Source organism: Labrus mixtus, chromosome 6, assembly GCF_963584025.1.
Source record: "Labrus mixtus chromosome 6, fLabMix1.1, whole genome shotgun sequence".
Taxonomy (NCBI): domain Eukaryota; kingdom Metazoa; phylum Chordata; class Actinopteri; order Labriformes; family Labridae; genus Labrus; species Labrus mixtus.
The window spans coordinates 25,882,439-25,910,134 of NC_083617.1; the positions used below are offsets into that span (position 1 = coordinate 25,882,439).

Consider the following 27,696-nt stretch of genomic DNA (forward strand, 5'->3'; position numbering starts at 1 on the left):
GGTGCCTAATTACGCATGATTAATGAATTACGCACTGGAACGCCGCTGAGCCTGGTGTGTAATTCTAGCACTAGAACAAAGAGTCGCTTGTTTCATTAATCCTGGGTGTGAGTGTGGGTCTGTGGAGAGGGCAGATTGGAGGCGATACAGCTGAACGCTGCTGAGTGTCCGCAGCGCGCAAAAGGAGTGCACATGTGGGTCCTCTCGCCTCTCCTGCAGGGCAGCAGTGATGTCGGAGCGCCTATATAAGAGCCCTCAAGATGCCACTGATCGGTCATTCAGGCACTTGCTGCCAGCGGGACATTGCCTCCGCTCACTCACACTTTCAGAGCCACGCTGTCCAAAGGCTTCACGCCACAGTTCTGTCGGATTTTTTCTCCAGCGAGCTCGAACCATGCGCGTCCGTCAACAAGGGTTTAAATCCAGAAACTTTGTCAAAGAAGCTCCACAGCGCAGAGAAGTGAGCGCGACTTTTCACTAGACACTCCACGTGAAGTTTTGAGAAAATAACAAACCGGATTTTTTTGCGCACCCCGGGCATGGACAATGGATACTTTAAGCCTCTCAGTGAACGCGGTCTCCTACACTGTGGCGGCAGATGTCGCCCCCACTGATGATCCGTTCAACGGACCCATCAGGGACATCGCTCCATGGAACTTCACGGTCCTGGCCGTGCTCATGTTCGTTGTCACCTCGTTGTCTCTGAGCGAAAACTTCCTCGTCATGTTCGTCACTTTCAAGTTCAAACAGCTCCGGCAGCCTCTGAACTACATCATAGTGAACCTGGCCATCGCGGACTTTCTGGTCTCGCTCACCGGCGGACTAATAAGTTTCCTGACGAACGCCAGAGGTTACTTCTTCCTGGGGAGGTGGGCGTGCGTCCTGGAGGGGTTTGCTGTTACTTTTTTCGGTAGGTTAACCTCACTTTTCTCTGTTCAACGGTGTTATAAATGTAGGGATGATAAAAAAAAAGCAACTTCCAGGATAACTGTAGGTGTCAGTGTTGGAGCTCATAACGCACATGTTGCAGAGATGTGTGTCAAACAGCTCCACATGGCGCATCGTCAGCTCTCACTTCAACATCTGTTCAGAAGTTAGAACATCTGGAGGAAAGGTGAAATAAAGAAGACAAATCAGTTCCATTAAAGCCACTGCCAAAATTAAATTGATGATTACAGTGTTGGCACCTGTTTTATTCCCCAGCTTCTCCAAAGATTTATGTGAACGAAGTTATACTGAAAGACTGCAGCAAAGACATCATCAAAGAGTTTAGAGTTTCTTACTGCTAATATGTGATTATACAATTAGAAAGTTCTTCTTTTATCAGCTTCAGAATTAATTTGAGTAAAAATGTTCCACATGAAGCTTGAATGAATCTAACAAGAGCATGCAGGACTGGGATAAGGAGCATCAGTGTGTGCAAACATTTGATAGGTTGAAAGGTTCGGGGGCTTGTTTAGAAAAACAAAAACAAGATGTAAATATGCTCAAGAATGAAAATGTATGTTTCTCAGCCTTATTCTGGTGTCAAAAACAAAACGTAAGAGTGATCATATTCTGGTTTGTATTCTGAATTATCAAGATAAAATAAAAACCTTCATTGAATTCGCTGCTCTGCTGTGAGGTGTGAATATAAATAGACTGTAAGAACAGTAACCTGATGTTGTGAGTGTTTAGGGCGGAATTCAAAGCCACGCTCCCCAGCTGCCTCTCACAGTGCAGAGCATGACTGGTCATAAGTAGTTTCACAGTGTACCGTGACCACCAATAACATTTACCTAAGTCACTGGGTGGTTAGGTGGGACTCTGGTTGTCTGCTGAGGAGCATGCAGAACTGGAAATCAAGGGGTGAAGGAAATACCGGACTAACTCAGGCAAAGACTTGCTTATTGGATTCTGTAACAAGGTTTGTGAGGTCCTGTTCTGGCAGCTCAGAGAGTTGGAGAGTCACAGGATGTCTCTGGTACATGCCGCCAAACTGCAAGAAAAGAGTCATTTATATTGATGCTGAGGAGGAAACCATCACCCTCATTTCTGTTTTCAAATAACTTTCTTGTGAAATAGTTTTGCAGGAGGTGCTGTAATGAGACAGATTTGGTCCTCATTGGGAGTTCTCATGTTAGCTCTTTGCTATGACCTGCTGCTTCATAGGGTGTTGACAAATCCGCTGATGTAGATAAGAAGGGGATCCACGCACCGAAATATCGTCCATGCTGAGCGGGCTACAGTATGATGAAGCGTTGAGTTGATCCTTTTGTGGCCATCTCTTTGTTTCAGAAAAGAAGGTGGATCTGGAAACGGTCATCATCCCAGAGTATCAGCTGTATTTAGAGCATCTGTAAATTAGTGTGTTGTGGAGTTTACTGCCTCTAAAATCCCTCTAACAGATACTTTCAGTCAAAGAATGGTCGACAAATAAAAGCATCTTGAAGTTGGCACAGCCTAGTGCAGAGCTGCAGTCTTACACGCTTCTCTGCGCCTCCCTTAGATCTGTCTCCCAGTCACTATAGCTGTAATTCTGAATCAAACTGTAGTTATACTATAGGTACTGTGTCTGTCCTCCGGCCCAGACCCGTTTTTATAAGTCATCCAAACGTAGAAAAAAAAGGCGTAAATCATCAAAATCTCATTAGAATCAAAACTACGAATACGATTTTGCAAAAAATCTGAAAATTCACTGCAGACTTTTGAACATTAGGTCCTTAGCATCCAAATCTCTTTTAGCGAATGCTCTGATATCAGATCAGCATATTGATTTACTTTGTTTGACTGACCCTGGCTGTGTCGAGATGAATATGTTGGTTTGAATGAATCCACTCCTCCCAGTCATTTTAATACTCATACCTCAAGACACCGGACGAGGTGGTGGAGTAGCAGCTATTTTTAATTAATAGTTAAACCTCAACCAAAGCTGAATTTTTCTTCTTTTGAAAGCCTTGTTCTTAGTCTTCCACATCCAGTCTCAAGAACCTTTCAGCCAGTTCTAGTTGTTGTAGTTTACCGTCCTCCTGGCCCATATTCTGAATTTCTATCTGAATTTACAGAATTTTTTATCAGATTTAGTCCTTAGCAGTGATAGAATAATTGTTGTAGGTGACTTCAATATCCATGTGGATGTTGATAATGATAGCCTGAGCACAGCTTTCATGTCACTATTAGACTCTATTGGTTTCATCTTTTTTTAGCTTATGGAATTGAAATCCAAAACCTTACAGTTTTCCTAGAAAATCCTCTTCTATCAGACCATTTCCTTATTAAACTAAATTTCAACTTTGTCCTACCAGAATTATCTCTGCTTAATAAAAATGTACTCTCTAGAAGTTTATCTGATAGTGCTGTAGCTAGATTTAAGGAAGCTATTTCAGCTGCCTTTGATTCAGTACTGTGTTTCAACCAAGTTGGAAACTCTTACGATAGCTTTAGTCCCTCTCAGCTAGATCAGTTTGTTGATAGTGCAGTGGATTCGCTGAGAGTTACTCTTGATTCGATTGCTCCCCTAAAACAGAAGGTTATCAAACGGCAGAGACTAGCTCCATGGTTCAACTCAGAAACCCGTACTCTAACGCAATCGTCGCAAATCTTTTTAAGAATATGGCGCTCGACCAAAACGGTAGAATCTTGTTTGTTCTGGCAGGATAGTCATAATAAATATATGAAGGCTCTACGTCACGCCCGAGCTGCCTACTACTCCTCTCTAATCGAGGAAAACAAAAGCAATCCTAGATACCTTTTCAGCACTGAGAGTCATAGCTCCATTGAGCCTTGTATTCCTTTAGCCCTCAGCAGTAATGATTTCCTGAGCTTTTTTAACAACAAAATTCTAGCCATCAGAGACAAATATGTCAACCGCATGTGCATTATTCCTTTGTGTGAACAGGAGCAGAGAGGGGTTGGAGGTGTGTCGCTGGAGGAGAGCGGAGGCTTCAGTATGGAGGAGGTGTGGCCAAACAGCAGTTTGTTTTGGTTTCATGCTGGTGCTTAAATGAGACATCTACTTGATGAGAAAGTGTCACACACATACAAATTTAGCGGGGCATTTTTGGAAAATAATAAAGCAAATGTCATTTTCTTCTTCATTTTAATTTAGTCAAAGAATGTGCATTTTAGAAGTTGAAAACTAAAATTCAAATTAGATAAATTAATCATCATTTTATTTTTGAGTCAAATAATACACTCATATTCTGAAAATTAAAAAGCATTTATGTTAATGCATTTGAATTTTCAAATTAGCTCATCATTTGAATTCTGATCACTAATCGCTTCCATAACTGGCAGGCTATGTACCACAGTCATTTAAAGTAGCGGTAATCAAACCTCTACTCAAAAAACCTACTCTAGATTCAGGAACTCTAGCTAACTACAGACCTATATCCAACCTTCCTTTATCTCAAAGATCCTGGAGAATGTGGTAGCTAATCAGCTGTGTGACTTTCTCCATGACAACAGTTTATTTGAGGAGTTTCAGTCAGGATTTAGAGTCCACCATAGCACTGAGACTGCACTAGTTAAAGTTACAAACGATCTACTTCTAGCCTCAGACAGGGGACTTCTGTCTGTGCTCGTCTTGTTAGATCTTAGTGCTGCTTTTGACACTATTGACCATCAGATCCTATTATACAGACTAGAACATTTACTTGGAATTACAGGGACTGCTTTAAGTTGGTTTGAATCCTACTTATCAGACCGATCTCAGTTTGTACATGTTAATGATAAGTCCTCTATGCACACCAAAGTTTGCCATGGAGTGCCACAAGGTTCAGTTCTTGGAACAATTCTCTTTACATTATATATGCTTCCTCTGGGAAATATTATGAGGAAACACTCCATACAGTTTCATTGTTATGCAGATGATACTCAGCTTTATGTATCCTTAAGGACGTTAGGACCTGGATGACCAGAAATGTTTTGCTACTTAACTCAGACAAGACTGAAGTTATTGTGCTAGGCCCTAAAAACCTCAGAGAGACTTTTTCTAGTGATGTGACTGTCCTTAATGACATCAGCCTGGCATCTAGCACCACTGTTAGGAATCTAGGAGTTATTTTTGATCAAGATATGTCTTTTAGCTCTCACATCTGGAAAATTTCACATCAGGCAAACTTCACATCAGGCAAACAGTCTATTTTCACCTTTGTAATATATCCAAGATCAGGTATATCCTGTCGCAAAATGATGCAGAAAAACTAGTTCATGCATTTGTTACCTCCAGACTGGATTATTGTAACTCTCTTTTGTCAGGGTGCTCTGGTAAGTCTCTAAAGACTCTTCAACTAGTCCAGAACGCTGCAGCTCGTGTACTGACTAGAACTAGGAAAAGGGACCACATTACTCCTGTGTTGGCTTCTCTGCACTGGCTCCCTATACAGTCTAGAATAGAATTCAAGATCCTTCTTCTCACCTACAAAGCTCTAAATGGCCAGGCACCATCTTATCTTAAGGAGCTACTAGTGCCGTACTACCCCTCGAGAACATTACGGTCCCAGAATGCAGGCCTGCTAGTGGTACCTACAGTCTCTAAATGTACTATGGGAGGTAAAGCCTTCAGTTATCAGGCTCCTCTCCTCTAGAATCGTCTTCCAGCCGGGGTCCGGGAGGCAGACACAGTCTGTATTTTTAAGAATAGACTTAAAACTTTCCTTTTTGATAAATCTTATAGTTAGGGCTGGTGCTGGTGTAGACCAGCTCTTAGTTATGCTGCTATAGGCTTAGACTACCGGGGGAACTGGCACCTTGAGCTCCTCTCTCGCTCTCTCTCTCTGTGCATATACAGTACATCATATTACTGCATGTATCTATCTGTAAATCTCAGTCACTAACCACCTACTTTCCTGCGAGTTCTTGAGCTCTCTTAGGCTCCTCGAGATCGTTGGTTGACGGCCTGCCAGAACAACCCCCACCCCACCACTACCCCCTCCCCACCGGATTGTTGATGGACAGCTTGCCAGAACAACCCCCCTCCCCACCGAATTGTTGATGGACGGCTTGCCTCCCCCCACCCCCTTGCTCCCTATCCCTCTTCCTGCATCTTATCCCATCTCTCTCCTTATCCCCTTCCAAGCCCGGTGCAGTCTAGGCCTGTGAAGGCTGTTTCATCATGAGCCAGGGATCCAGGCGAAGATTTCTGCCTTTTAATAAGGCAGTTTTTTCTTACCACTGTAACTTTTGCTGCTTTGCTAAAGTGCTCATGATGGATAGGCCGGATCTTTGTAATATAGCAATAAGTAAGGTCTTTTACTTGCTTTTTGTAAAGTGTCTCGAGATAACACTTGATTGATAGTGCTGCCCAATCAAGTTCAGAATTATTGAAAAAACCTCTTAACACTAAAAACCAGTTTCCATTAAATCCAGAATATGAGACACACTGGTATGTAAGACACAGTCTGTTTTCAAGGGGGACTTCCAGATGTTAAAGAGGTTCCTGTGTAAACATTTCTATTATGTTCAGCAAAGTCCACAACATGCGCTTTCTGTGCAGCTGTGTAGTTTTTCGTTTTAAATGTGTGGAGTTTGCTATCCTGCTAGCTTTCCAATCAAATCACTTCTCCACAAGGTTTATTTACACTTGATTACACCGTTTCTTTAAATGCAGGACCTGATAATGTAAGAAAAGCTGTTTGAAAGTGGTGCCATATCCCAGCATGCTTTGCACTGCTTAATCACATCAGGTCCTGTACAATGTGTCATGGTGGCAGCTGCACTTGCAGTCTTGAAGGTGCATGTGTCAGCATTTTAAACTGGTCGCACCTGTATACAGGACGGCGACCACTTTTTAGGGGGAAAATAGACACTAAACGTGTGTCTTATTCACTGGGTTTGACGCTAGTTTACTGGGATGGCTGTGTTGGTGAGTGTTCCCCCAACAAAACAAGACACCCAACAGTGGGCAATTTCTTTTTTTAAATTACTAAAACTTGAAGTGCAATGTCTGAATTGCACAAATATTTTGGCAGTGTTTCAGTATTTGTAGAGCCGTCCAAAGACTGGAGGAGAGGGCGGAGCTGAGTGACGCAATAAGAAACAATTTGACAAATAAATCGTCCTGTTGAAGCCATGCTGATGTTTAATCAATAACACGCTGAAGTGTGGCGTCTATCTTCAGGAGGCCACTCTACTTCTAGATTTGACAGCAGTTTCAGGGATTGACAGGTGTGTTGCAGAGGTGTCACCTGTGTGTGTGTGTGTGTGTGTGTGTGTGTGTGTGTGTGTGTGTGTGTGTGTGTGTGTGTGTGTGTAAATGAGAGGCTGATTTAGCTGAGCTGGTCCTCTCAGTGAGCAGGATGGATGCTCCACTTAATATGCTGCTCAGGGGGAGAATATTTTCTGTGTCTATTTTTAGTCACACCTGGGCTGTACAGATAAATTCTTTAAAAAACGAACTGAACAGCATGGACGCTTTTCTATTAAAAACACACTCTTGATGGTAAGCTACATAAACATCGATGTAGTTTGGGCGTTAATTGTTTCAGTGAACCTCTTCAGAGACTCTTGTCGTAAATGAGTGTGACATAATTGAACGGCCTGGTTTCCTCCTTTCTCTCCTTTGTCCTCTCCTGTGAGCCGGCTGTAGTGCTGGCTGTGGAGAGAGATAGGTAATTAACCGCTCTGAGAGAGTGACTTATTACTATAATTAAAGCTGGCTTTTTTTAGCCCATTAGGAGGCAGCCTAATGCACCTACATCCCCCACCCCCCGATCATGAAACTATTTCAAGGAACAGTGCCGCCACTTTTACCTGTGCACAGAGCAGAGCTGAAGTACTTTGTCAGGAAGTTAGAAACATGATCACACTAGAGGGAGATGTTGTCAACAGACTCCTTGTTGCATGTAGCAAAAAAAAGAACCACGCCATAACTTTATTATTTCAGCACTTTTCAGACAAACTTAGAGCCAAAAATAGCTTCACAGCAACAATTAAAACAGAACAAAATTAATCAACAACAATTCATAAAACAAGAGCTGCAATGATAACTGATACATAGCATAATTATTGCAAAAATAATAATAATAATAATTATCAAAGAATCGTATCTGATTTTTCTACAAAAATGTTAAACATGTTCTAGTCCAAGCGTCTTCAATAAACGGATGTTCTTCTTTGTTTTATATACATGGAATATGACGGAGGATTAGGGCCACATTAAAGCAAAAAAAATCTAAAATTTTTGAATAGTAAATTTACAAGAATAAAGCCGTAAATTTACGAGTTTAATTTCGTCAATTTACGACTTTATTCTCGTGTCGTCACTGCATTGATAACAGATGAAACCCACAGACTGGAGATCCTCATCGATATTAAAAACAAATCTCAGGTTTTGGTGTCTGGTGTTTCTGACCTCCTGCTGTTTGCTTCAGGGATCGTGGCTCTGTGGTCTCTGGCCGTCCTCTCCTTTGAGCGATTCTTCGTGATCTGCCGACCTCTGGGGAACATCCGACTGCAGGCCAAGCACGCCATCCTGGGTCTGCTGTTCGTCTGGACCTTTTCCTTCATCTGGACCTTCCCCCCGGTGCTGGGCTGGAACAGATACACTGTGAGCAAGATCGGGACCACCTGCGAGCCCGACTGGTGAGAGACGAGCAATTTATGATCTCAATAAAGAACTTTGATTCTTTATAATGTTAGACAACAGAGACATGTTTATCCTCAAAGGTCAACACACTTCATGCTTTTGCCAGTTTTGTTGCAGTCTTGAAAAAAAAAGGCTGACACTGAGGTTTGTAGGCACAAGGCGCTAAACTTATCCAAGGATCGACTTTACTGTCATTGTAAAATGACAGGTTTCACCTTCTATGCTCCAGATACAGAAACAAATGTACTAACAATACAGCAATATTTGAAAATATGTAGATAATACTTTGAAGAATCAGACAGAAAACATTGGGTCTGAAGAATTAGACCAGGGTCAAAGTGTCAAAAACCGCAGTTCCTCTAGTGTCCACTTGAGGCTGGCTCCAAAAGTGAGTCAGTCCCCATAGAGATCCATGTTAAAGTGTCCATCTTTACAGCAGAAATAAACATGTTTACAGCCTGGTATAAAATACAATTTTGGTCTGTAGAGTTCATTTCTCTCTTCATGACAACAGTGAAGGCGGAATCTTTATCCAACTCTTCTGTTTACATTATATTAAAGCTTTAAGTGATGTAGAATCAGGGGGCGTGACCTCTTAGAGTGACAGGTGGGAGCTGCTAGGTGTCACCTCCGCTCATTAAGTCACTGCACTTAACCACTTGGCTATGAAATATCGTATAAAGATCAATCAAATAATCTGTGTTGCTGTGCAGTTTATTGACAGTTCCAGAAGTCTGTGCTGCAGCTTCTATTACATCGATTTGTAGAGAGCTGTCGTTTGTCGTGTTTCTTTTCACTCTATCAATACATGTTCAAGGATCACGCTCTTTTCAGCTCTGTTTGGTTACCACCAAATCACCAGGGAAAGATCTGGCTCTTTAGCTGAGCGACACTTGACTTTGTTCTTCAGTTGTTTGTCTTTATTCTCTCAAAGAAAGCACACATGGGGTTTATTATTATTAACCAGCATTTTTTTAAACAATGCAACAAGGTCATTTATAGGCTTAATATGCGGGTTTTCACACTTAAATGTAATAGAAATCAAATATATCCTCTGAAAATAACTCTGTGAGTCATGACTGTCTACAATGAGTGTAACACCCGAGTCCCACTGTCTAGCCGTTTTTCACATATGCACTCCTGATAATATCTAGATAATTACAGGAGGACCACTCCGGAGATTCTCCCGACCTAGCCGTTCACATATGCTCCTCACAGCGGGGGGCTCTCCCTGTCAGGGGGTCGGGGGGTCGGGGGATTTCCCGAGGTAAGACGTGACGTAAAAAAACAGAGACCACTACATGACGCTATAATGAGAATATTTGCCTTTATATCAATGCTATGTGTAATCCAATGGAATGACAACATCCACAAAAGAGAGGAGAACAACATACTGACGAACAGAAAACATAATGCAGATGTTTAATTACGTGCACGGAGATCGTAGTGGTCGTGTGCAGACACTTTAGCCGGTCACTATATAAACGTCATTCTCTTTCTATTGGCTCGAGTTGAAATCTACGGAGTATATGCTGCCGCGTTCAGACATCAGCTCACTCAGACTTTCTGCGGAAAAAATACTAGGGGTCTGGCCGGATAAACTCCGGGTAAAGTCTGCGCCAAAAATGCGGCTGTTTGCATTCTCATATAGCCTAAAGAGTTTTTCAGGAGATTTCCATATGTGTGAAAAGGGTGTCTGTGATGTTTTCCAAGCTTTCCTAGCTGTAGCTTCAGTTAGGTTACATTGCCGGCCGGCCGGCTGACTCCTCCCCTCGCGTATAAAAGTTTTTTAATTGAGGGACTAGAGAAAAAAAGAATAACATACTGTACTCACTGATTAATTGAATGTCACGTTAGCGTTTCTAGATCACGGTAATTTCGTGTAAATTTACATGCAGTGTGAAGATACGAGCATAATAAAGATCGCTAGCATTAGCATGCTAACACAACAATGCTGCGCGAGTTGTTTTGGTTTCATGCTGGTGCTCAAGGGCGACATCTGCTGGATCAAAAAACCACATATAAAGCCTTTAAAGTGGTGAAGCTGGAACAAAATAGTAAAGGTGTGAGCTTTAAAACCAAATTCTCTGACGGTTCATCACAATGGGAGGCCCACTTGGATCACACAAAGTCATTAAACCACTGTTCTACCTTACTGTAAGTCGTGTTCAGACCAGTTTTTGGACCAGTTAAAATATCAAAAATGGTCAATCCAAACTTCATCCACAAACACAAGAATTATATTTAAATCAGGAGAGACTTAATTAATTAACCGGATTAACTATTATTTATTTAACAATTTAGGAAATAAATGTGCAAAGTCTTAGACTCCATCATGACGACTTCATGTACTCAGAGGGGTAATGAGGACGACAGCAGGATGGGATACCCCCCTATGGAGTCTAGATCCTGGTGGTGTTGGTGATATCCCCCTATGGAGTCTAGACCCTGGTGGTGGTGGTGATACCCCCCTATGGAGTCTAGATCCTGGTGGTGTTGGTGATATCCCCCTATGGAGTCTAGACCCTGGTGGTAGTGGTGATACCCCCCTATGGAGTCTAGACCCCGGTGGTGGTGGTGGTGGTGGTGATACCCCCCTATGGAGTCTAGACCCTGGTGGTAGTGGTGATACCCCCCTATGGAGTCTAGACCCTGGTGGTGGTGGTGGTGATACCCCCCTATGGAGTCTAGACCCTGGTGGTGGTGGTGATAGAAGAAAGCAGGATGTGATGACGAGTGGGTTTCTGAGGCTGGATCTGAACTCTGCTGAGCTGGACTGGAGGTGACCGGGGCGGAGGAGGGTCACAGAGATCGAACTGAAATGATAACCTGACTGTGGAAGAGAAAAAACAGGTTTTAAAATCTGACCGCAGCAGGATGATTGTTTGAGAGAGGTTGTGGCAGAGTCAGGCTTGATTATTACTTAAAGAGTCAACGCCCCAAATCAGCTGATCACCAGAGCAGGGAGACGGAGGAAGAGGTAGAGAGGGAGGGGCTAAGCTGAATGAAGACATTGAATAAATGTGTAAGAGAATATAAGCAGTCTTCCTGCTTGAACTTATACTGAGCTCCATTAGTTGTTTTCTTTTGACAAAGTTTGAATTCTATTTTTTACAGATCTACATTTTGTTATTTTTTCATCATCTTTTTGACCAATTTGTTGTGATTAAAAGCAGCAAAATGGTCTGAACACAGCTGTACATTTGATCTGTAGCAGCTTTAAGCTAACCCCCAACTAACCTCTTAAACCAGACTTTAGCCATCAGCAAATGAAGTGATTTAACTAAAGCTGTAACCCAGAAATAACATTTTAATAATACACAACAATACTTTTCTTACCACCCACCTTGCACACAAACAGATAAAGGTAACAGACAGTCTACACTCAGCCCTGCGGCTCAGATATGCAGCGCAGCTTCAACTAAAGACTCACACTGTGTAAAGTCGTCTCAGAGAACATCAGAAAGCATGGCGGCTTTGACCTTGGCCCTCAGGGTGCCATCTGGGTAATGCTATTTAGCTGCTTTGATCAAAGGCGTGCAGGTAGGAGGGGAGTGTTGGTCCGGAGCCGTGTGTGGGAACCACTGCTCAGATGAAGCACAGGGGGAATGAATGATTCAGACAATACAATTAAGACATCACCTTCTGGAAAAACCTGTTGCGTAGATGACCTGATCCTCCTCTAACTGCACACAGCGTGAGATCTGTCAGTAAACATTCGGTGAACAGTGGGACCTGAAGCGGCACAGCTGTTACAGGTGCAGAAAGCTGCCACATGTACAGCCGGATGCATTTTAAAAGCCTCATTCAGTGCATCTTTTTATCTTCAGATGCATGTAGATATTCAACACAGGACTCCACCTGAATGTAAAGTAGCACACATGCAGAGGTCAAGAGTGATTGTGCAGGAGAGGTCTGTCAGTGGATTGTCTGTAGGGGCCTATGGCCTTGGTAAGGGTTTGGATATAATCTAAAGACAATATATTGTTTTAAAAATCCCTTTCAGGACTCCGGTCTTCCCCTTACTGGGGAAATGTGCACACATGCAGCAGATAGATTACCTGCTATCATGCATTCATTGTCAGTGTTTGGATGGAGAATGACTTGACTTTGCAACAGCCAGTCTCTCAGTGTTTTGAGATGTTCCTTCAAAAACAGAAATTGTGGGTGTGTTTAAAGTCTGACTTTATCTAGTACCATGGCATCTAGCAGACAGTCACTGTAAAATATATAGAAGCTGAGGATTTTCACTTTACAGGGGGAGAAAAGGCTGTCTCATTTGTCCCTTGAGTAAGATTCCCGGTCAGAGCTGGACTAAATCACTCCAGCCCTTCTTCAGCGCTATCGTCAAACGGGCCTCTCTCTGCCCTGCCCCCTTAAACACTCCAACAAAGTTCTTAACTTTGACCTCGTCCCCTCAGCGACATCAAGTCATCATAAGACTGTTTTACACATGGACTGTACAAAACATGGACGCAGCCTAAGTGATGCAATCCATCATTTTCTGCAGCAGCCTTTTGAAGCCCAACGATGGCAGTCGCCATATTGGAAACTCTGTCTCAACCTCACTTTCTGTCAACCTAGAAACAGGCTAACAGGTCGAGCTAAGGCGGGCCTTGAGCGTCCTGACAAACAGCTACAACGCCTGTCAGTAACATCAAACATGCCCCGAATAATGCCTTATTTACAAATGATAAACAGTTATAAAATATTACAATGAAGACATGTTAATGGGACCTGGATGTCCAGGTGAGTTACTTTACAGATGGCGTTGCAGAAGCATGACAGGAAGTGACAGTTGTGTGAACAGACAGCTGGAGCTTCACAGGCACACATATACAGCGCTGTTCAACTCTATCGAAAGTGAGTGACCATGAAAGAGAAAGCAAGAATGCACTGCATGCTAAATATCAGATATTTAAATCCAAAAATGTCCTTTCAAACTGACTTTGTAAAGTTACAAGTCATGTTATGCAGAGTTGTTCATGGAGCTGAAATGCACAGGTTAGAATTCAACAATGCTTGTTTGTTACTTTTAATACGTTTTAGCCAAATTAACACTATTGAAAGTTTTCCAACACTTTATTTTTTAGACCAAGCAGTAAGACATGCTCTAACACATAGCCCTGAATCATCATTTACATATTTACAACATTTCTTGTCTAACAATGCTGGAAAAATAGTCCCAGAAACTTTAGATCCCAAAAACTTCAAATCCGACTTTTGATCCAGCAGGCAATTTTCAATTACTGAATTATTTCTTATAAAAGGGGGCGGCAGAAGCTCATCTTTAAGGACTAGAGTTAGGAACTAGAGGGTTTCTGGTTCAAGTCACGGACCAGACTAAAGTAGGGGAGTTGGTCTGGTGGCTGGAGAGATGTCAGGTCACTTCCAGTGTAGAGCAGAGGTGCCTTTGGGCAAAGCACCGATCCCCCACCAGCTCAGTCCATAGGTCCAGTTTTTGCATGTGTGTGTATTTTGTGTGTGAGTAGAATGTCGCTCAATATCAGAGTGTAAAACATGCATATATTGTGTTGTTATCAGGATTTTTGTTGAACATAACTAACATCTCTGTGTTAAACGTTTGCTTCTCGTGAGATGGTGACAGGTTTGAGATTTTCTGCAGCACTTTGATTTTCTGCAGCACTTTGAGAAATGAACAAGATTAAATACAAGGATCTTCACCTGAAAAAAAAGTAAACCCTGTCATATTTCTTTGTAGGATTGTAATATTTAGCTGTCATCCTGTGGTATAAAAATCACCTGCACAAAAACTTTACTGTCAAATGTGAAGTCAGACTGAGTCCTCAGTTGAAAATGAGGAGACTGACAGAGACGGAGGACAGCGGTGGGAAGACTGACTCTTTTCAGTAATTCGATTGTTGTGGGATTATTTGATAGAAGCAGCTCGACTGGTGCAAATGATTCACCTCATCAAAGACAACAGTTTGTCTGGTGACAGCTCTGTCGGGCTAATATACAGACGAGCTCAGTAAGGAGATGGGGGACACATTTTGTGGACCCAGCTGACCAAATATTACTGCTAATAGAGAAACTGAATGCCTTTTTTGTTCAGGTACTTCAATAGAATGACAGATCGTATTTACTTCAGTAATTAAGGGATAGTTCTGGATAGTTTCAGTTGCTTTTAGATTATTTTCAGCACATTACTTTGCTTGTTTTAGCAGTGCTTTTCTTCCACCTGCTCCCCAAAACATGTCTGTGAAGTTTCTTGTTCTAAATCCACTCTGATCCTGTATTTAATCATGCCTATAAACCCCTCTATTTCAGCCCTGCTCAGAACAGGCTGTTTCTGTGTCTGTACCTTTAAATATGTAAATGAGCTGTGTCTGACCACGCCCCCTCTCTGGAAGGGCTTGGGTGTACTCGGGCTTTCTCGCTCCATGTCCTATTGTTTACGGTGAGAAGGCAGACTCAGAGGGCAGAACAAACACCTAGCTGTGGGAGTGTCACCCACCTGGGGGAGGGGTTACTGCCCTTTGTGATGTCATGAAGGAAACATCTCCAAACGGCCTGTTTGAGCACACATTTTCTGAAAAGTGGAGCAGGCAAAAGACGGAGCGGATGGACTTTTCTCATAATTGGGGGGTTTGTAGATGGAGAGACACATATTAGTGTTAGATAAAAACCTTTACGTTTTCTGCCCACAGTGGCTTACAACATGGGAGACATTTAAAATGACATGTCATACAACACATCAGGTTTTTGTGAATTTCAGAGTGGCTTTGTGCGGATAAACCGTATAAATCCTTCACAACACAAGCTGTCTTATGGTACAGACCAGATGCCTGAAAGATTTATTTTAAGTAAGAAGGGCAATATGAACAAACCAAACAAATATTCATGCATTATGAATTTCTATTTTACATGTGTGTCACATGTCAGTAAATTCATGAGGAATCAGGTGAGAGCTGACCCGTGTTCTCAGCCACTCGTTTTTACTGATGAAAACAACATGTGGAAGGTTCATGAATACAAATACATGCTGTGTCTGTCAGGTACCTCCGTGCTTATTAATCAGATGCTTGTTTTATTTGACTGTGGAAGGTATTCTAATGAAAATTACCAAAATGAGCTTAAATTAGAGGCCTGCGCGCCTCTAATTGTGTCACAGATATTTGTCCCAGCTGTGAAATGTTCCTTTTAACTGAACCTCAAATGATGAGTAACACTTTCATCCTTTTCTCCAGCGAGATAAAAGCCTCTGAATGTCAGAATGACATTTCACGACAGCTCCGAGCTAGGCAATTATGGGATTATTAACCAGTCTGTTCTAAAAGGCACAAGTGTTGTTGATAAATTATCACGTTTAATACTTACAAATGATGTTTTCCATGGTCAGGTTTGGCCAGGCTTTCTTGTTTGGTTGTGACCAAGTGTAAAGCTCTTAAAATGTGAACTTGTTTGTTGTCCACCTCTGTACAGGTATTCAACCAACATGAAGGATCACAGCTACATCATCACCTTCTTCACCACCTGTTTCATTTTTCCTCTCGGGTTAATATTCTTCTGCTATGGAAAACTCCTACGGAAGCTCAGGAAGGTCAGTATGTGTTCTTAAACAACAAACATGGAAATATTTAAAGGCAGAGTCAGCAGCTTTTTCCTGCATTAAAACAATAGACTTATACCAAAGTAATGGCGCTCAGTCATCACTTATGGGCCTCCATAGATGAATGGTGGTGACTGTGTCTGCACAGACTCTGTCCTCTGATGGGATTTTCATGTTTTGGTTTGTTTTGGTTGACTCGGGCGGAGAGCTGGTGTGTTTCCTCCAGCCAATGAAAAGCGAGCAGGTGAGTTTAGGAGGGGATACAATTCAGTGATTGGATGCCATTCAGACTGACAAATTTGACTGAGGGGGACGTGGCCGCAAAGAAGAGAAGATATTATCATAGTGAGGGGAAACACAAAGTGCTTCCTAAACGAGGGTGAACCTTGGGTCGGCTTTCACCCTTGGATGCAGAGTTGGTCTGCTTTCTGTTCTGAGAGTAAGGTGACAAAAAACAGTGGTCCCAGTAGCTTGTGCTAGCGTGCGGTAGCTTGCAGTATACGAGCAGTAAACGGACATGCTAACACTGCAGTGAGTGTTGCTCTTCCAGGGACGATGAGCCCAAGACAACTACACAAGCTACAACAGACAATGCTACTGACTCCACCTTTATGACATTCACTTTATGCAACTCAGTATATGTCTGTTACCGGAGGAAAGGTTTTACTTTTGCATAAATATGATAACACTACTGTATCTAGCTATAGCATAGTGTTGGGCCATGCAGGCTTAGGACAGTCAAACCATGGACTTGGGCCTTTGAGTTATTTACTGAGATCACAAAGTGGCCTAAAAGGACTCTTTATCCCAGAATCCCCTGTGGTACTTCACACCTACGTGTGACGTAAAGGGGGGACCGGAACCTGAGGGAGACCCCACAGGAAGGCGGCCAGGTGACAAAACTCTGAGACTCCCCTCGTTCTACCTCTTTCCACGCGCTGACTTGAAGTGCTCGGAGACCCAAGCTCACCTCCTGTTTCCTGCAACAATCTTCCTTTGTTTTAAGTTTTGGCGCGCAGGTAATCCGCGGCCGGCAGTGTTCCAAATTCCGAGCTCGGATTGTCCAGTGAACACATCTCAGTTTCTCGGAGAGCGTTAGGCTATAACAGATTATCAGAAAGATAACGGTCTTATTCCGTCCTGCAACAAAAGGACATCAACGGACATCTTTCCCCTCGACGGAGAACCAACGAAGCCGCTCTTGCTGTAAGGAACCCTCGCCGCCATCAGACACCTCTACACCAGGACGGACAGAAGATCTGTTTTATCGCCCGGACTCCTTTTTCCTTCACCGATCGCAGGCAAAGCGATTCACAAGTGAGGCTTAATTAGGTCTGGGCAGAATTAGCTTTAGAGAGTGTTTTTAATAATTGTTTGATTGAAGCAGAAACTGTAATTTTTATCTTTGTTGGACCGTCGCGTCGTGAGTTTTACCTGTTTAAAACTCTTGTTGTTTCCGTTTCGGACTGCTGCGTCCTATATGTGTTTAACGTAACAGTGTTATAACTGGGTATTATTCTTCTGATCAGAAAGGCCAGTGTAAGCCGTATTAACTTGAATTCGGTCTCTTTTAGACATTAAGGCCACATAAGGTCTTTGTTAGGTGTGTGCCATCGGAAGGGCGACCACGTGGGACGAAGCCATCTCCCCCTTTTCTTCTCCCCCCCCCTCTCTCTCTCTCTCACACACACACACCCCTTTCACAAGCCTTGCTTGATAATGTTTGTTGCTTAGATTAGTTTTTAATAGTTATTTGTTTGATTAAGTTCATTGATTTTGGATTGATGTTGCTTTGTTTAAATAAATTCTGTTATAATTTAAGAGAGCAGTTGTTTGTGATTACTGGTGTATTTGCATTGTGATATAAGCTGGGTGCGAAGGCTTTGTGTACGGATTTCACGCCTTCAATTTATTAAATATAGTTTTATTAGATTATTAATAATATTAGTAATTAAATAACTAATTTGAGACTGATTTGAGTGATATTTTGGTTATATTTCCCTGAGTACAGGGTGGTGCCCCAAAACGAGATTAAACATAATGATATTTTATTTATATTATTAATAATTAGAAATAATTATTAAAGAATATAACCAAAGTTGACTTGATACAACCCCAACAATACTCAGCAGGGTTTTCAGGGACTGCAACAATTTCTGTCCATCTTTTTTTCTCCTCCTCTCTATCGTGGTACAAAGAAGAGGTCATGTCAAAGAGGCATTCTCGGTTTCTCCACCTCTTCCTCCTCCTTTTCATCAGTTCAAGAGTACCTCACATGCCTTTGCCTCAATGCCATGTTTACTCGTGGTTAGCTTCCTGTTTGGTGCTCGGGAGACCACTCTATAGGTCGTCGACGATGGTCACGTCATTGAACAACACTTTTTTCATAAGACAAGACTAAAGATTTGTGATAATATTAAACCTGTTTGGTTTTATCTTAACACCAAGACTGCCTTAAAACAGCTCTTAAAAAGTTTTATGACCACCTAACACCAAATGACTGAGATCACAGGAGCACCCCCCCAACTCTAACAAAACTCTCAACGCTTACTGTGACTTTGAAATTGACTGAAATGTTGTTTGATGTAAGGCCAGCATTAGCAGCTAAAATGTTTTTTTACCTATTCAAGTAAACATTAACAACTATATTGAGTTTATTGAACAAAGATTTTCTTTTGTTTAAGACCAAACCGCAGCTATGTGTGAGAGTCCAGGTGATGTTATGAGCACATACCTGTCAAGGTTCTGTTTAACGGGGTATCTGAAGGTGCTAATGTTCACATGTTATGTTAACCGACATGAATTTTAAGCAAGTGATGCAAGGCGATGGAATGTAGACATCCTAAAATGTCAACTGTGTGTTAACTGACTTTAGATTTGGTCCTCTGACTCCTCAAGGTGTCTCATGGTCGTCTGGCCACAGCCAGGAAGCCAGACCGTCAAGTGACCCGCATGGTGGTGGTGATGATTGTAGCGTTCATGGTGGGTTGGACGCCATATGCAGCCTTCTCCATACTGGTCACAGCTCATCCAACCATCGAACTGGACCCTCGAATGGCCTCCATCCCCGCCTTCTTCTCCAAAACAGCTACTGTGTACAACCCCGTCATATACGTCTTCATGAACAAACAGGTAACTGAGTTTCCTTGTGTGGATTTAACCATTTTGATCATGTTTGCTTAGTGTATTCATGCACTATGTGTAATTGCCAGTAAGATTCTGCATCAGTTTGGAGGGTACATGTAGCTGAAACTCATCACTGTGTGCAGCAGATGACTGCAGATATTATTTCTGTTGTTGTCGGGTGTTAGCCTGTCACTCAATAATGTATGCTATATGAATAAAAGAAAGGTGAAATCCAGAGAGTACAATTGTCGGTGCGTGGATCTGTTAAAAAATACATTAGCCATCTTTTGTATGAATTTCAAAGGGCCAATGCTGACATTTCATGCCATTTACCCGTTCAATTTTACATTGTGCTGTCCAACCATTTGTCAGTGTAAGTGAGACACACTCTCAATGACGATATGATGTCTATTGACTATTTGACAGCAGACATTACCAAAGAGTGATTATGAGCAGTTCTTTAACACAGGAGATTCAATAGTTTGAGCCACGATTGCAGTCTCTCTAAAACAGACTCTAAAAGTCTGTTTTTCGTTGCACTCTGACATTTACCTCCCGTGCTGACGAGTTCAGTATTTGAAGTATTTCCCAAAAGACCCAAATACCCAGATTTAACAGGGATTTATGATGGGTTTTAACCTGAGCCCTATTCTCAAATTCTTAGGTCTAAATCAGTGGTTCTCAACTGGTGGGTCAGGACCCAAAAGTGGATCACATATAAGCTTTCTGTGGGTTGCGAATGTGTGCCTGGAAAAATTGTGTTAAAAAGTCTATGAAGACCTTTTTAAACATTTTAGTTTTTTTCCATTTCTTTGTTCTGTCACATGTTCTCCACTGCTTGAGCTCCAAAGAGCCGAGGTCGGATTGAAACCCATGGCCGCTGCAAAGAGGGATATAGCCTCTGTATAAGTACATGGGGCGCGACATAACCGCTAGGCTATCCGGCGTCCCCAGATTGTTATTCTAAGTGTCTGACAACATTACATCAAGATCCCTAAAGATATAGATCTTCCTGTAAAAGAGGGACATATTTTTTAAACAAGAAAATGCTGTTTCATGGCTCATATAAAGACCCTTATGCTGCCCAGATTATTTTCATTTTCAAGTTATTGCAACTAAAGCAAATATGGACCTGCATTAAGTAATTCAAACACTTATGTTGAGGTTAACAAAAATAAACTATATGACTTATTGTGATTAACTCTTATCGTTCATCAAATCAAAACAGATGAGTTATCAGAAAATCCCCCCGTACAGTGTGTGTCGATCGAGACATGAGCTAATCAGACCTATTTGTTTTTTTTAACCGGGCTGTAAACATGTTAACCTCTGCTCTTTCGAATGGGTGTGTGACTTCCTGTGCTTCTGCAGCCAGCATCTAGTGGACACTCGATGAACTGCAGGATGTTGCACTTCAGCATGGTCTCACAGTCATCCACAACCGACCCTTCGTAGTCATTGAGACACTTAGATATGTAATTGTAGAGCCCAGGCTTTAAACAAACACCAGGATTGCCTTAGTTTTCAAATCATTTTTGCATTTTTTACTGTAACAAACTCTCTTTGATTTAATTTAAAGTAACAGCTTGCAGTTTTTTTTAATTGCATACTGACATTTGCTGACTACTAAGTGATTGTGTTCCACATAAGATCTACATAAGAGGATTGAAGGAGCTATTAATTGGAGAATGTGACAGTCAAACAGGGCTTGTAATTGCTTTATTTATTTAAGGCAGCGGTGATTAACGGGGTCATGAGGTGTTATTACTGACTGTAAGACAAATCTGCTGCTGGAGCCTACGCCTTGTTTCCACACGAGGCCATTTATACTTCAATCAGGAGAGACTTGATTAAGGGAGTTTGCGTCGGGATACTGGCAGACATAAACGTTATGAACACTAGTCGGAAGGCCCCCAAATTAATTTTTGCCTGGGGCCCCACAGACTCTAGAATCACCACTGAGTGGATTTCAACTGTATCTGCAGTTAAGCAGTATGAGAAGACATTGAGGTGGAATACATTTTTTGAATCCTCTTTGCTTTGTATGCATGGGTCCCCTTTAAACAGTCCCCTGTGGTCTAAATGAAACATCTGTGCTGTGCTTTGGTCAAAATATAACATGAATCAAGCACCTAGAGGAGGTTTGTGACCCTGTATAAACCAGCTCTCTCAGAACGCTTCGTTTTGGTGTGTGTGTCTCTTTAAATGCAATCACACCCCCCCCCCCCCCCCCAAGTTTTCCCAGTAGACATCACTCCTCTGTAGAGAGAATAAAAATGGCCGACCTGCACAGAAGTTTAGGCTGGGGGTGGAGTCCATGGATGGAGAAACCAGGGGAGGGGAGGGTTTTTTTTTTTTTTTTTTTACCAGAATCCCACTGTGACATCACAAGGAGAGCAAATTTGAAATGGAGAATTTTTCTCTGTGTTGTAAGACTTATGCAGACCACAAACAAAGGACTGGATGGGTTTATTTCACATTTTGTGGGTCAGTAGACACTCAGGTTACCCAAATAAATGTTTAAAAACACTGTAGAAGTGAATTTTTTTATGGTATGTCCCCTTTAAAGTTGATGTTTTCTTTCTGCTAAACACAAACACAGCGTATTAAATTGACTCGTCAGTTAGACTCGAGGTAAAGACTGGCTGCAGTTTGGAAACATCACTGTGGAAAGTTAGATAAGAAAATATACTTTATTGTCATTCTGTGCAATGCAACGACATTTCAGTGGTGACAGGCAGCTCAGCAGCAACAGACAAGATAAAACATAAACAATATATAAAAACAACAGATTAAAGACTAGAGTAAGCAACACACAATATATATGAAAGATACATGAATAATCGTTACTGTGTTACTGAGTGACCGTATTGCAGTGAGTCTAAAGTGCAGTAGTGCTACATTATTTAGAAACACTGCCTAGCAGCTGGGAGCATGTTTCCATTGGGGGGTGGGGGGTGACCGAGCCTACAGCTCGGGGAAAGAAGCAGCTCCTCAGTCTGTCAGTCTGGGTTTTAATGGTGTGAAACCTCTTTAGAGATGGTGGGGCATGGTAGGGTTGTCCTGAAAAGCTCTGGTTACATCCCATATAAAAGTTATTTAAAATTGTCAGCATGTTCCTCTCTACTGCTGATGATCTGTTGCAAGTTTTTATTGCACGAGACAGGTTTCCTTTCTCTGACCAGTACCACTCTTAGAGTCCGGCCTGCAGTGAACATGAAAGCTGTCAGGCCTGGTTATAAGACAAACAGGGAGACGTGCATCCTATGATAGAATTTAAAGCAATCTATTTTTAGACCTCAGAACAGTAGTCCAGTTCTACATGTGCCAGGGAGCTGCATGAGGTCTGCATGTCCTTCTGATTGGCCCAATTCTCGGCTGCTCTCACTGTTTAAATAGGTCATCCACAGTCCGCACAAACACATCGACTGGATGGGAGTGAGGACACAGACTAATCTCAGAAACACACACACAACTTTTAGAAGTTAGCTGACTTCTGCTGCATGACTGTGATTTCTCTATTTGAGTTCAGCCGGGTACACACTACCCGATTCTTCTAGTCTGACAAACAGGAATGTTTGCATCACCAGTATGCTTTGGTTACTAAGCGCAGCTTCTGTCACCTAGCAACCTCAACAGTTGCACCAGAACCAGCTAACAAAACCAACGTCACAAAACTTAACCTATTATTTTGAAAGTCATTTAAAATTCCTAAAAGTCCTGTTTAGTTTTTTTCAACATTTGTATCGATGGCTTTTTGATTGAGATAAAACCAATCACTTCACTGTAGTCATTGGATGCTAAAGAGTCCGCCATTTTGTTTGAATTAGTTACCAGTAAATCCTTGGATATAGGACGCATCCTTTGTGATCCAGGAAAAATTGGACACATTCGTTGGCCGCATTTGAAGGGACCTTCCAAATGGGATCGCCTTTCGAGGCATAATCAATCTTGATCTGCGTCCTCCGAAGGATGCTTCTCCTGAATTAAGAGATGGCTGTCGTGCCGGGGGAACCCCGAGGACAGCCTAGCACGCTTTCTGTGGATTGTCTAATGAAATAAACGATAGCCTATTAGGAAGCAAGCTGACTAAAGAAGGGAGCAAAACATCTGCAGCAAATCTTATTTTACTCAACCAGCTCGCACTGTAACGTGCAGCTCTAGTTCCCACCGTGTCAACAACGTCATCCATAGTTTTAATTTTTTCTTTGTGAATTTTCAGTCAAAAGGTGTCGTAAACCATCACCACCAATTCTGGCTGCTAGTCGTCAGCCATGTTTGTTAACTGTAGAGTCAGGACTCTGTGAGTGTAAGGTGTGCTGTTTTATTGTTATCATTATCTGTCGTCGTGTGTGCTCTCTCACATTGTCCACATGTGTTCAGATTTTTAAAATCTTTTAAGTGTGTGCCGGGCTTTACCAAACAAAGTGAGCTGAAACTGTCTCCTGGGATCCCTCAGGACAAAAGGTCGAAGAGAGAAAGCCTCGTAGAAACATGCATCAATCCCTTCTGTTAGTTCTATTTAACATCTGTTTCACACGAGGCTTTATCGTTTTGATCTCTACATATCAAACAGCTTGATCAATAGAAGGCGAAGCAGAGATCTAAAAATAACGCTTTTCAAAAAGAAGGTCTGGACTGTGTTGACAGACTAGATATACTTTTAATTTAAAGTAACAAATTGACGTTTGGCCCCACTGGGAGTGGAAAACTTTATTGATCCGTTTTGAGTAATTCTTTGTTCTCCTCATTCTGCTGCCACAGATGAGTTTTTACAACTCCATACATAGAAGCATTCAGGCAGAAAAACAACATACTGTATTCTTTCCATACATTCTTCTGTCAGGTCATTTAGGTTATAAACAGTTTAACCTTTAGGGTCAAAAATGGACAAAGAGCTCCAGATTCACAGAAAAGATCATTGTTGAGCTGACTTTAAGAGACAGCTGTGGGATGACTGATCTTAATTTGTGGTGCTACAATCAGGTGGATAAAGCTCGTTACAAAACGAGGGTGAACCTTCGATTGGCTTCCTCCTACTTTAGGCACTAATGGAGCGGCTTGAGATGAAGAGCCACACATAGTTTGCCAGCTTTCTGTTGAGCAGTCAGGTGCCAAACACAAATGACAAGCTTGTGCTAGCTTGCTAAATGATCAGCTTTTCTATTACAACATGTAATATTCTCAGGTAGCTTGCAGTGTAGCTACAAGCAGTAAATGTACACGTTAGTCCTGCAGTGGGCTTGTGCTTCTGGGGACGATGAGCCCAGGAGGCGGTGCACAATTTGAATCTTGTGTTTACATGCTGCAACAAACAACAACGGCAAAAACATCCTGGAAGTGGAAGGGGTTCGTTCAAGGTAGTGTTGTCATTTTAGTGTCTCCATCAGGTGTCACATAGTGTATTTTATGTGCTAACTAAAACCTCCCTTTGAGAATCTTCTGAATTCAAACTGCATCAAATAAGCATGAAAATGTGTTTCAGGCTCTTCTTTTTGACATTTTATGACCTTATTCTCTGTGTAGCAGTGATGCAACAGCTTTATTTATTTTTTAAAGCTAGAGGAAAATGTTAAACACGTTGTGGTTCTGCAGGATTTATCTGCATATTTACGGTCTCAGATTGAACAAAGACACTGCAACATCACAGCCTTTTGCTTTTCCCGACATTAGAGGGGAGCGGAGGTGTCGTTGCAGTTCTTAGAAATCTTTACTGGTTTAAAGGGGAGCCTTTAGGAGGTTTGTGTGTTAAATTAGATCTTTAGGTCTTTAAGGGTCAGGGATCATGGTTTCACCCCTGAGGCTTCACGAAGGGGAAACTTAAACAAGGTCAATTAGGGTTTTAAATTTAGAGTAATGTGGAAAACAGGGATTTTAATGATATAAGTGGGGATGGGGTGATGCTTTTCTAAGACCATCAATCCACAGGTATGCCCAGTATGTGTGAGTGTGTATGTGTCATAGAGGGCAATGCAGACACAGTGAGAAAACCTGGATGTCCCTGATTCTAGTGCAGACAAAGCTATCTTGTCTTTTCTTTTTAATTTTTATTATTTAAGAAGTTAATTTTACTTACTTTTAAAAAGTTTATTTTGGGCTTGTGCCTTTATTTTAGTGACAGGACAGTGGATAGAGTCAGAAAGGAGAGAGAGAGAGAGAGAGTGGGTCAGGTAATTTGGGAAAGGAGCCACAGGTCGAATTTGAGCCCAGGCCGCCTTGGAGGACTACAGCCACCATACATGGACACGCACACTAACTGCTATGGCTACTGGCGCCCCCTTTTTAACTTACTTTGAAGACACTTGAATTCATTTTTACAAAGTCAGCTAACCTCATTTGCTCCTGAGTCTCCAAAGAGAAGAGACTGCCGACCCCGTCTTTTTTTTTTAACTCACACATCTGTATCATGTGTTATGCCCGCCATGGATGGGAGAGAAAGAGTCCTGTTTGTACTCAGGGTCTCTTCAGTTATAGTAGCCTGGAGCAGTGAATAGAAGGTCCCGATTGGTCACATGAAGTGTCAGTCGAAAGCTCAGAATGCATGAATTAGTGCAGAGAACACAGTTGAACAGTGGAGGAAATTTTGAATCAATCAGTGGATCTTCATGTATGTAATGGATTTGGATTGGGGGGGATCCTTTCTGATGCAGCAGGATGTAGATTGTAGATTGAGACTGCTGTGTTGGTTTTCAATTTTGAAATGGTTTACATGTTCAGACTCATAAGGATCGTTTAACTTTCAAGTGATGACACATGAATGATTTACACAGAGCAGTTATTGTACTGGAGTCACTTTGACTCTGAGGAAGATGCAACGCGTCAACACGTTAGTCCTTTGCACCTCAATACATTTGCTGTAATTAGCGGTATTTTCTTCGGATTCTGCCTGTGTAAAGGAGTCCTCTGAATAATTTTTTGACATCTTAGATTCTTCTCTGGGAACACCGACCTCAATCTGTGGATTGGCTGAAGCACTAGGGTTTCTTTTACTGTGATATAAAATGTGCTTTACAACTGTCTGAATTGTTACTTTCTGAGAGCAAGGTTGAATGAGACTATAAGTCTTTGAACCTTGAAGGGAAAGTTTAGTGAGACACCGTACAGTACCGTGCTGCCTGAACTTATCCACACTTATTTGTTTGTGCACAGTGTTCCCAAAGTTAAAGGTGTTAAAGAAAGACTTTCTGTTTCCCACTTTTTCCTCAAGCTCAAGCCTAAGACAGAGTGGTTTTAACGATGTAAACATGGCTACTAATCACACTTTTAATTCTCATTTTCTATCCAGTTCAGGAAGTGCCTCATCCAGCTCTTCGGTGGCATGGGGAACATCCACGACGGCAACCTGAACCAGACCTCAGAGCGCCCTGGAATCACCGCAGAGAGTCAAACAGGAGAAATGTCCACCATCGCAGCGAGAATCCCCGTGAGTGGCACTGGATCGGCCAGGTCTGACGATTCTCCAACCGACTGCGGCTCATTCGCACAGCTACCCATCCCTGAGAACAAAGTGTGCCCCATGTAGCCGTACACTTTTCCCTGACCTCTGACCCTCTTTTTGGTATTTTTTAAACCAGGGCAGACGTTGGTGTCAAAACTAAGAGTCACAAAAACTGTTGAATTGCTGCAGTATGTTGCTTCAGCTGGCAGCCATTGAAAAGTCTTTAAACGGCGACAAAATAATCCCTGTGAGGAAACGCACCTGATTGGTACGTCCACTAAAACGTCTTGTTTTCATCACTGCCAGGCTCAGATCCAATTTCCACATACTCATGGTGCGCTGTGGTCCATCAGCTCCGTGCACCACGCCGCCGCACGCTGCCACTCTAGTCAATGCTCCTGTTTGGACAGCGAGCGCCGCTATCTGTCACTCGTACCAGCCAGCAGCACCACTGCTCCGTTTCAAATACCGCTATTTTCGACGGAGCTCATTGCAAGCACGCGTCAAGCTAGACAGAATAGACCGAGCTGGACAGGAAGTCAGACAAGGAAACAACGCACTGGTCAATCTCAAAATAAAACTCATTAGTCGTGTGTATCGCTGCGCTCCAGGAACAGAAACAGATGCGTCGTCCGATGGAGCAAAACCATGAAGCGTGCGTGGATTATGTGGAAATTGGCAGTAAGTGTCAGACAACATAACAGAAAGGATTCTCTTTTTTCTTTTCTCTTTTTTTTGAAGAGTTGCTTTCTTTGTCTTAAAAGTCACTTGAAAGCATGGACAAACTGTATGTTTTTAATGTTAAATTGCTGTTTTTGACAATTGAGTTTGGTGGCTTTAAAAACATTGACGGCTGTTTAATGTTTAAAAAAAGTGATTGTCCTCTCTCTCTCTCTCTCTCTCTCTCTCTGTGGGGATCCTTTCTGAAATGTTGTCAGGTACTCACAGTTTGTTTTCGCTGCAGCAATCTACCGGAGCAATTCCAAAAACGTT

The 27,696-nt window shown here is 42.2% G+C and overlaps 1 protein-coding gene across 1 annotated transcript; it reads left to right on the forward strand.

Moving 5' to 3' along the window:
• valopa (vertebrate ancient long opsin a) lies at positions 1-27,410 on the forward strand. The gene is made up of 5 exons (XM_061040694.1): positions 1-910; positions 8,352-8,562; positions 16,013-16,130; positions 19,038-19,271; positions 26,551-27,410. Exons 1-5 carry the CDS (start codon positions 547-549, stop codon positions 26,785-26,787), a joined length of 1,164 nt encoding a protein of 387 aa, XP_060896677.1. The 5' UTR covers positions 1-546; the 3' UTR covers positions 26,788-27,410.
• The last annotated feature ends 286 nt before the right edge of the window (positions 27,411-27,696 follow it).